Below are 10,566 nucleotides of genomic sequence, written 5' to 3' on the forward strand. Positions count from 1 at the left end.
CCAGTAGGGCAAAAACGTTGAAACAAGAAAGAGCAAAGCTCTGGAGCCAGCTCTTGCTTTCGAACACCACAGCTCTGCTGTCCCTGCCGGGGGAGGCTGGCTCTGCCTCAGCAGTAACCTCCCGCTTCCCTTGGCCTTTTCAGGTGGCTGCTCAGATCAAGAGCAGCAAATACCAGGTTGTCCTGATGTGACAGTCATTCCCCTCCCAGCAAGACACCTCTGTGCCCCAGCTGAGGGCACGTGGGGCCACCACACAGTGTGGGGCTCAATCCAAAGGCCAGGGGCATCAAGCAGGTGGCAAGCACTTCACAAGCGGGTCCCGTGGGACTCCCGTTACAGAGAACACAGCTGCTACAGGAGGGAAGCATCTTTTCATTTATTAAAGACTGAGAATACAACTGTGGGCCCAGCCATGAGAGCTGGATGCCTGAAGCAGAGCTAGGTTTTGGCTGGAAGGGTGCTTTCTCCTCTCCAGGCAGCCTTCAGCAATTTCAGCCAAATTTCCTACCCGGCAGGGCAACCCAACGCCCCCACCCTGGCTGCACTCCATCTGGAGCACAGCCTCTCTCCACACCAGCCCAGCCTTGGTTACTTATTGCTTTGAACGTGCTAGTCTAGTACAGGGTGAATTAAAAACAAAAATGCGTCTGCTGCGGTGTGTTTGTGCTGTCCTCAGGTTGTGCTGGGAACCCTGGACGTCAGACCTGGAGAGGGATGGAAGAGAGGAGCTGATGAAGTCAGGCTGGGCTGGGAGCAGAGATATCCCAGGGACAGCAGTGCTCCAGGATAGATCCTGTCTTTGCCAAAGGGTCACAAAGCAATAGGCCTTTGGCACCCGGTGCTGGAGCCAAGCAGGTGCTGACAGTCAGCTGGGGCTGGAGGAGAGGAGCAGCTTGCACCCAGCTCCTGAGCCCTGGTGTAAGGGCTGGGAGTCACAGCCAGCCCAGAGGGATACTGTGGCAGGCCTGCCTTCCCCACTGGCCTGAGGGAGGACAGCCCCAGCCAGCCCATGGAGCCAGAGACAGGAGAGGAGCTCTGAGGGAAGGACCAACCTGAGGCTTATTTGAACGTGTGGCTCTCAGCTCCTCCCCGGCCGAAACCTGGAAGAGACAGAGCAGGGTCAGCACTGCCATGGTATGGTGAGCACACCGAGGCTGCAGCTGGCCTGGAGACAGCAGCCCCGAGCCAGACAGCAGCCCTGACCCCCTCACTCCCTCCATGACCCTGCCAGGAGACAGGAGCCCTGAGCCAGACAGGAGCCCTGACCCCCCTCACTCCCTCCATGACCCTGCCAGGAGACAGGAGCCCCGAGCCAGACAGGAGCCCTGAGCCCCCTCACTCCCTCCATGACCCTGCCAGGAGACAGGAGCCCTGAGCCAGACAGGAGCCCTGAGCCCCCTCACTCCCTCCATGACCCTTTGGTCACACGCACGCACCTTTGGGCCCGAACAAGGCAGCGTAGCAGGGGTGGTTGCAGTAGGGTTTGCCATCGTGCTGCAGGGAGAGAGAAAGAGCATGAGCCTCACCTCTGCTTGTCCCAGCCCCCAGGTGCAGCAAACCCAGACCTGCTGGGCAGCAAACCTCACCTCTGCATGGCCTCCAGACGTCAGGGTCTTGTTACACTTCTCACATCTCAAGCAGGGCCGGTGCCAGTCCTTCCCCAGAGAAGTCACCTTCTCGGCTGCCATGCAAAGGAAAGGAGGCAGGTGAGTTCAGGCACTGACAGGCACAAGTTAGTTTTGGCAGATTGGCTGCCTTGCTGTCAACCCTAGGGAGGACAGTCTTGGGCATTTTCTCAAGTCTGTCAGTCCAGGACAGAGGGCACTGTGTTCAGACCCAAGTGTGCACATGCAGGAACGTGGATCTGTAGCAGTGGTGCCACACCCAGGGTGAGCAGGGCTGCATCCATGAGGATGGACTGACTTCTACCCCATCTTCCAAAGACCTGAGGACCTCCCTCCTTCCAACATCAGCCTGCAAGGGGATTAATTCCTCCCCAGAGAGCTGGAGCCCAAGGAATCACTAGAGTTGGCAGGGGTGAAAGGGGATGTTGGCAAGGACTGGGGAGGCAAAGCCATTGCCACACCCTGCCAACACAAACCAGTCCCTTCCAGCCACAGCTTGGATTCTGCTGGCACCATGGCAAACCAGAGCAGAGCTGGAGCCTGGCAGGGGTTCAGGCAGCCATGGGAGGGACAACATGGGAGCCAGGACACGTTTGTGGAGAGAGGGGGGAGCACAGGGGGCCTTTTAATTGGAGCACAGCAGGGGAGAAGGGTATTTTCTGCAGGCATGTGTGCTCCTCATATTGGCAGCCGAGCTCCTGGGAATTTATTAAGTGATTAAACAGAGCTGTCCACAGGAATCATGTCAAAGCCAGGTCTGAACACTGTCCCCATGCCTGCAAATGGGACCAAGCCAGTGTGGGTAGTGCATGCCTTGGGGGGCCCTGGGCAGCCTGAAGCACCTTTTGCAGTCCAAATATGTCCACAACAGCCTGTGCAAGGAGCAAGCTGATGGCTGCAGAGGTGGGAGCGGGGGCAGTGCCCAAATGTCACAAGGCTGCCCTGCTGCCATTCTCCAGTGGCACAAAGGGCCTCCTGTGCCTGCAGCCTGGCAGCAGCAAGTGTCCTCCCCCGGGTGCCCCTAGGAGCCTGAGCCTGGCCCGAGGCAGGACCCTCCTATCACTGCAAGGTTTCTGCAAGGAGCACAGCCTCCCCACCTCTTGCACATGCATTTGCACCAGCACTTGGGCAGGAGCTCTGCTAAGGCTCATCACAGCACTCAGGCATGAAGGCAAAATTCCTGCAAACCCCATCCCTAGTCCTCTCAGCATCACCTCCTCCCCATCCCTGCTCTCTACAGACACGATTTAGCCCAGAGCAGCCTGAGGCACGCCCAAGCAGGACCGCCAGGCTCCAAAAGCCTCAGGGTGCCCCAGAGCCAGGCTTGCTGTGCCTCCTCTGCCAGCACTCTGGATAATCTGCAGGCACAGAAATCATGCATCCAGCTTGGTCCTGAAACAGCGTTTGAACCCTCCTCAGCCTCTCATCAACAGAGACATTTCGTAATAAGTGCAAGCGTGATAAGTGCAAGGTCAAACCCCTCCTTGGTCAAACTGTGCCGTCCCAGCTGCTCCATGGCCACACCTGTGGGCACAGCAAACCCAGCTCTGACTGACTGACCCACACCAAGGGAAGGCACACGCTGCCACCAGCACCTTGGTGCCTCCTGATATCAAGCCACAAACTCTATTGTGCCTGAACTGCCATCCCAAAGCCTGGCTGCAAGCAGTGAGTTCAGGGCAAGGCAGGGCTGCCCAGCTGCAGGAACCACAGCCCCTCAGCTCTCTGGGCAGTGCCCACGTCAGCCCCAGCACAGCTCCCCAGGGTGGGCATCACTGACACACACAGAGAGCAGCTCCTGTGTTTGAGCCTCCAACTCCTTGGCTGAGCACAAATCTTTAGGGCACAGGCACAAGCAGAACAGAAATAAAGCAGAGGAAGAAGTCAGTGATGGCACCTGGGTTCCAGATCCCTCATCTTGAGTAAATCAGAGAGCAGGGAGTGTCTCTAAACTGCTCCCAGCAAACCCCCTCAAGTTCAGCTATGCCAGGCAAGTGGAGAGGTCTGGCAGAGGAACCTGCCTGTTCCAAAAGCTGATAGCAAAGTGAGAACTCAAACCCCACAAACCCTCAGACAGGACAGCAGGTCCATGGCCCCAGAAGGGGCAGGAGCTTTGAGCCCCAGTTTGGAGGGAAGACATCTGCGGGAAGCCCAGCAGCAGACAGCAGCCCAACAAGGCTCACACCTACCCTGCAACAGCGGCTTAAAAATAGCACCCAGAGGTGTCATCCTGCTGTGCTACACCACACAGAGCAAGGTGTGGGTGACCCACTGACCCAGGCACTTGCCCGAAGGCATGATTTGCCATTGGGAAGGTGCTTGCTTCACCTGCCCAGGCTTTCAGAGCAGCGGGGCTTTACCAGCCGGTCCTTTGGGCTCCAGTGCGGCTCAGGGCTGCGGGCTGTGCTGCGAAGGAAGTGGGGCTGGGCTCCCTTCTGCTGTGGAAGCACCCAGTGCAGCCCGCGCTCTGCAGCCAGGCATCTCCTTGGGGTGCATCTGTAGGATCCCCCACCCGGGGCACCCCGGGGACCCACAGCGCAGGGCTGAGCAATTCTGGGATACCCCAGGAATCTGCAGAGATGGGCTGCGCAGCACGGGGGCCAGAAGCCGGGGTGCCCAGAGGGTCCTCAGCCCGGCATCGGTGCCCGGCAGGTGCCCCGAGGTGGGGGCGGCTGGGGCGGGGCAGGGAGCCCTTACCGAAGTAGACCTCCTTCTGGCAGCGGGGACACTTGGGCATGGTGTCGGCTCGGCTGGGCTCGGGGCTCCGCTCGCACCGCCTGTGGGATGCTCCACGCCGGCCCCGCCGAAGTCACCTGCTCGCCCGCCCCGCCCCGCCCGCCCGCCCGCCCCGCCCAGATGTGCGCCCCGCCCGCAGCTGGAGGGGACAGCCCGGGGCACGGCCCTGCGAGGGCTCCCGAGACGGGGTCCTGCGCCCCCTCCAGCCCTGCACCCCCTGCACCCCTCGCCCCTGCACCCCTCGAGCTGCACGTCCTGCGCCCTTTGCAGTGCACAGCCCCACAGCCCTGGCGCCCCGACCCCCGCTGCCCCCAGACCCAGCCCTGTCCCCTGTGCACCCCGGCCCTGCCCACGCGTGGGCTGCGGGGGGAGCCCCGCTCCGCGCGGGAGCTGCGGTTGGCGTCTCTCGGTTAACGCCACTCCCAGCCAGAGATTCGCGGGGTGCTGCCCGCCTGGGCTCACCCCCTCCCAGCACAGATACGTTTTTCTCCCAAGGGAGAGTAAAAGTCGAGCCTCAGGCAGGGTCTCCTGCCCATGGGGAATTTTGGGGTGCGGGGTGAAGCAGGCGGGAGCTTCAGGACTGTAACCCCGCTCCTGCAGGACATTGGGAATGGCGTGGGTGCGGCACACGGCTCCACTCACTGTGGAGAGCCAGCCCAGCTGTGTCACTGATTTTGTCATTTTATTAGGAGGGAGGACTTGTTGTTCCTTTGTGCTTGGCTGTAAAGGAAATGAAAAGCCTATCCAAAGGTCTGTTTTGTATGAAACAATCCTCCCCAGGGCACGTTGCTGTGCTGGAAAGGTCATGAGGGCTTGTGAAACCCAGCGCCAGGACGCCTAGTGACTGCCTCCCGAAATGCGAGGCATCCCTCCCGCCACAAACAGGGCCCTGCTGACACCGGATCCCAGCCGTGGGTGCAGGAGGAGAGGCGGCAAGCTGTGCCCAGAGGCGAAGTTCATGTTCAGCTGGGACCGCTTTAGGAGCCAGCCTGGCTCCGGGAGCCTCCCTTCCAGCACAATCCCCCTGCTGATGCTCCCTGCTGCTGCCGGTGGTCCCGGTCTGTGAGCCCACAGTTGGCAGCCCCACTGCAGGCTGGGGGCACCATCCTGCCCCAAGGGCAGCGCTGGGCAGCACCCACATCAGCAGGATGTCACCGGGAGCAGTGAGGCATGAGGCGTGAGTCATGCTGAGATGCTGAGACAGTGTCTTACAGTATGGGAGGGAAGGCAGAGTGTCCTGCAAGGGCCTCCACCCTGCCTCCTCCCCATTCTCCCTGCCCTGAGGCACCAGTACATGCAGGCACCCGTATTTCAGCCACATCACATCCCTGTACCCAGACACAGCACTCACTGAGCACCCACTGGGTTACCCAGGTCAGGACTCTTCCCCACAGCACGAGAGGTGCAGCTGGCACCCTGGTGAAATACAGGGGACAAGACATGTCCTCTCCCCCCTCTGGTGGCCCTGCTCCCCCTCGTACATGGTGCCAGTCTGCTTTGGGGCCACTGATTGCCTCAGACAGATGCCTTCAGCTGCAATCCCTTTTAAGGCAGGTTTTGTGCAGGCCAGCAGCTGAAAACTGCCCTCCTGCAAGTCCCTCCAGCTGGCCAGCCCTGTGGCCAGTCCCCATGGACCACTTGGCCCAGCTCCTTCTGTGTCAGGAATGCTCCCATCCCGGCTGGGGCAGCAGGGGCCTGTGCATGGCACCGCACACCGAGTGACGCGGCTGGAGCAGAGCCTGGCTGTCCCCTCCTCTCCGTGTCCCCATGGACTTTCTGGAGATTGTTCCGCTCACTCAAGAGAGCAGGCACAGGACGTGGGCCACTCTCACAAAGAAGGCAGCACCGAGCCATATGGTGCTCTCTGCCAAGCCTGCCTGCACGGGGCTGTGTGCCTGCTGGCCCCTCGTGGCTCTTGGTTGTCCTGGCTGGCCCTGCTGGGTTACCAGAACCCATGGACCCAGCCTGCTTCACCAGGAGTGAGCCAAAGCATGGAGCTGTGTGCCCTGCAAACCTACATGAATCCCAGCAAGCCCATCTCAGTGGGAAGGCTGCTGTGGGGCACAGCCCTGGATCCTGCACCCCATGGGAGTTGTGCCTGCACCCTGCCCACTGCTGTCCCCTGATCAGCAGGCATGCACAGGGCTGGGGCAGCACAGCAAAGCCATCTGGCAGAGGGCCCCAGCAGGGAGGGAGGAAGGGCTACAGGTGCTCCTGGAGCACAGCAGCATCTTGGGAGCTCATGGGATACAGCTTCTTGCCCATTTTACAGGGAGCGGGTCCATAAACACTTGGAATGCCAGTGTGCAAAAGTCATCAGCGCTCTGCGATGGAGCAGTCCCACTGTGCTGGAGGGAGCTGGCTTGAAATGCTGCAGAGGATGACATTTGGGGTCACTGCTCCTTCTGCCACGCAGGGTCCCCCCAGGACACAAAACCGACTGTGTGGGAGCATTCTTGGAGTGGCAGTGAGCAGCAGCCAGCTCATCCCTCTTCATTGGGGTGCTGCCCATGGTGCCGTGCCCACGCATACAGACAAGGTCATCCAGTGGGCAGCTCCAGTGCTGGGCAGAGACAGCACCAGGGAGCAGCAGGAGAAGGGCAGGGGTGGTATTTTCAGCAAACCCAGGTCCCACCCAAAGCATCATTTCAAATCAAGGTTCATAGCCTGACAGGGAAACAACCCAGCCAGTGCCAAGGAGAGCAGTCTCTTCAGGAAAGCACAGCTTTATCTTATCTGCAGACCTTGTTCCAGCTAATTTAACCATTAGACTGAGCATGCCTCAGCTGTCAATGGCCTCTGATAGGAATCTGTGGGTGAGGCTCTATCCTGAAGCATCAGGCGCCAGCACTCCCCGATGGCATGGCAACAGCCCTCGGAAAACCTGGGCTGTCTCATTTGTTTGTTTGGGTGGTGTTGTTATGGCCAGGGCTATCCCTTCCCTTGGCAAGAGCCAGCACCAGCTCCCCAGCTCTATCTGTGCCCTATTTTGTGAAAGGTCCCTCCAGTCCCCAAGAGTTTCTTGGGCTCCTTGGACAGAGTTGCAAGTCAAGAGCTCCTGGGTGTGCCAGAGCTGCCTGCCCAAGTATCTCTCTCAAGCATCTTGGCCACTGGTGACTGCTGCACTAACAACTGGAAAAGCCACTGGCATTTTTGCAGGCAGGGCAGTGACATAAGCCAATTTGGGTTTGTTTTGCTAACACAGCAAGAAAAAGACAGCTATTTCCATGTAGCAGACCAGCCCATCTGCCCAGGCAGCAGCTCCAGGCTCCCCCTCCTGCCCCACCTTGCTGGAGTGGGGTGGGGGCTTCCACAGCCCCCAGCACCCTTGCACAGAGGGGAGAGGATGCACCAGTGAGGGTGTGACCCAGGGCCAGTGGCACCCCAGTCCAGCATTGTCCCAGCACTCTCACAAGTGCGAGTCCTGCAAAATCTCCCTCCTTGGCCATGTTTCAGCCCACACTTGTGCATGTCAAAGGCCCTCTCAGCCAAGACTATTTGTTGAAAAATATGCACCGCACAACCCAGCGTGGAACTCTAATTTGACAAGAAAATTATAGGATGGCTTAAAACAAGCCTGGCAGAAGCTGGGGGAGCTGCCAGGCGTGTGATGCCATCAAGAGGAGCTCTCGGTGTGCCCTGCAACGGGGGCTGGCAGGCTCTGCCCCCACTCCCCTCCATCCCCTCTGATCTGCACACGGCTAATCCCATTACCAGACAGACAGGAAAACAACGGCACCGAGGCGGCTGTCAGGGCAAATTACACCCAAAGGAAAACCTCTGGGATACGTCTTCATAGAGCTGACAGGCAACCACTGCCGGGGAGGAGCTGTGAGCAGGAAAAGCCTTGGGGGGCTTGGGGAAGGGCTGGGAAAGGGGCACTCTGCGGGTTTGTGGCACACCCACCAGCACACCAGCACCCTGCCACTGTGCTGTAAAGCCCCAAACGGCTTGAGCCTGTCAAATACGCTCGCTGCCACGCCAAATCTGTGCTCTGTGCCCTTGGGGACACAGTGCAGAGCCGTCCTGCCTCAGGCACGGGCAATCACATGTCTGCTTCCAGCTGAAGCTGTAAAAACGCTTCCAGGCCAGCTCAGGCAGCTGGCTGCCCCCACAGCCCCTTGTCAGGTCAGCTCTCACCCTCAGAGGCAGGGTGTGAATTATCACCACGGGGTTAATGCTACACTGCACGAGCAACAACAAACACGGAGCTGCTCCCGCCTCAGCGTGGATGGAGCACGCAGGGCTGCCCACGTGGGGACAACAGGGACACGGTGCAGCTTCCATCCCTGGGACAAAAGGGTGTGGCAGCCCTTGTCCACCCTTCCAACCCTGCCAAGATGTGGAAAATCTCCTCCAATTCCACCCAGGCTCCTCCAGTCTCCCTGAGTACAGTCTGGCCAAAGTCTCCGCTGCCATCTGCTCTTTTCTGCAAGTTTCCATTAGTGGCAGCCCAAGGAAACCTCCTGGCTAAATCCTGATGGGGGAGGATCTGGTACATTTTCCTGGCATGGCCTGGCTGTTTTTATTGTGGCTATCGAATGGGGCCAGGATTGTCAAGGAAGCAAAGTCTGCTGCTTTGGAAAGCTGCCCAGTGTCCAGGAGGGGTTTTCTCTGCCTGCCAGGGAGATGCACATGGGTGCTGGGGCTGTCAGGGACTGTGGACAGCATTCAGGGGCTACTCTCAGGGATCTGTGCCAGGGATCACCTCCCCAGCCTCCCTGGCAGTACCGCTTGCCCTGGGCTGGCTCCAGGCTGTTGATGCCACACCTTTTATTCCTGGTTAAAAATTCACTGTAGGTGAGGCAAAGGGGTGCAAAAGTGTTTGCTCTCTCTGTGAGCGCGCAGCTCAGCGTGGTCACGCTGTGGCAGTGGAGCAGGAAGGTGAAAAGGATGTGATTACTGTGCTCAGACATCCCCAGGCACAACAGAGGGCCAGGGCAGAGCAGGAGAGAGGAGGAGGAGGAGTCACAGGTTTGCTCACATTAGCAGCCTGCACTCCTCCATCCCGGCACAGGTACTCCTCCCCCAGTACCCCCAGGTACTCCCTTCCTCTGGCCCTGGGCACTCCAGGAGCCCCTCGAGCTCCCAGGGATGGTTCCCAGCTGCTCACCCTGCTGTAAACCTAAAGGCTGATGCAGAGCTCTGCCTGCATCCTGGGGTGCTCCCTCGTGGATGTCCCCAGGCAGCAACACTGGAGAGGGGGAGCCAGCAGCAACCTCAGCAGGGCCACAGCCAGAGCCTGCACCAGCAGCTCTCCCTGTGTGACACTGCAGGGCACTGCACTGCCAGGGGGATTTACAGCCCAAGTCCTTCTCCTCTGGTTGGTTTTGTGCCATTCCTTCTTCTTCATCCCTGCCTGCCCACCCACACCCTCTCCAGTATTTACACCCAGTTCTTTAATGTCCCACTGGGACCAGGCCAAAGCTCAGCCGGGCCAGGAGAGCCCCTCTGCTGACTCCAGGGAGCAGCTGAGCCAGCTCTGGGCCGTGTGGAAACAAGCTGTGCTTACTGGGTCACTTTCAATATCCCATCTTAAATCACATCTTCCAGCACTTCGTCCCTTTTGGCTCCTGTTCATTGACTTCCCAGCAAATGCTTTCAATCTGTCTGGCTTCCCTGCCCGGCTGTGCTGCTCTGGCCCCTGCTGTCCCCCAGCCATCCTGTCCTGCTGTCTCCCTGCATTTCAGGAGCCCTCCACACCGTGATGGCTGCATCTCCTTCCCTGCATGGACCAGCTCAGAGGTACCCAGGGCTGCCCTCATCATTCCCACCCCTACCAGCTCCTTTCCTGGGTTTCCCATGTGTGCTATGCCTCTCTGGGAACAGCCTTTGTGCACTCTCCATCCCTTTTCTGGGCCATGAAGGATGGCACAAGCTGTGCAGCCCCGTTTCTAGTGGCACAGGCACCCTCAGCCTCATGTTGAGAAGCACCAGTAGGTGACAATCCTGCTCCTCCTGCAGCTTGGGGACACCCAGGCTGGCAGCCCATCACCCACACTGCCCTCAGAATAGTTTGACCAGGAAACCTGGGAGCCAGCAAGTGAAATGGCCCAGGACAAATTCACAGGGCTTGGGGGATTTCCAAGCAAAGCTGCATCCACTTTGTTCTCTATTTTCATCTGTACCCTGGAGAGCTTGTCTGTAATCACCAGGGCCCTCCGACTTTTTTATCCCACTAGCAAGTCCAAGCTGAAAAAAAAAA

General features: G+C 59.2%; 1 protein-coding gene across 1 annotated transcript; it reads right to left on the bottom strand.

The window, feature by feature from the left end:
* Positions 1 to 352: 352 nt before the first annotated feature.
* Positions 353 to 4,432, bottom strand: CRIP1 (cysteine rich protein 1). The gene is made up of 5 exons (XM_036387921.2): positions 4,323 to 4,432; positions 1,587 to 1,681; positions 1,437 to 1,494; positions 1,053 to 1,100; positions 353 to 704 (listed from the first exon to the last, which is right to left on the bottom strand). The coding sequence occupies exons 1-4, from the start codon at positions 4,360 to 4,362 to the stop codon at positions 1,060 to 1,062; spliced, it is 234 nt and encodes a 77-aa protein (XP_036243814.1). The 5' UTR covers positions 4,363 to 4,432; the 3' UTR covers positions 353 to 704; positions 1,053 to 1,059.
* Between the last annotated feature and the right edge of the window lie 6,134 nt (positions 4,433 to 10,566).

This window comes from Molothrus ater, chromosome 9, assembly GCF_012460135.2.
Source record: "Molothrus ater isolate BHLD 08-10-18 breed brown headed cowbird chromosome 9, BPBGC_Mater_1.1, whole genome shotgun sequence".
NCBI lineage: Eukaryota > Metazoa > Chordata > Aves > Passeriformes > Icteridae > Molothrus > Molothrus ater.

Excerpts from the sequence above, each read along its gene's own strand:
- CRIP1 (XM_036387921.2), bottom strand. The coding sequence starts at position 4,362 with ATGCCCAAGTGTCCCCGCTGCCAGAAGGAGGTCTACTTCG. Across the intron at positions 1,682-4,322 it reads CCAGAAGGAGGTCTACTTCG|CCGAGAAGGTGACTTCTCTG; the intron begins GTAAGGGCTCCC and ends TTTGCATGGCAG. Across the intron at positions 1,101-1,436 it reads TGCCTTGTTCGGGCCCAAAG|GTTTCGGCCGGGGAGGAGCT; the intron begins GTGCGTGCGTGT and ends TGTCTCTTCCAG.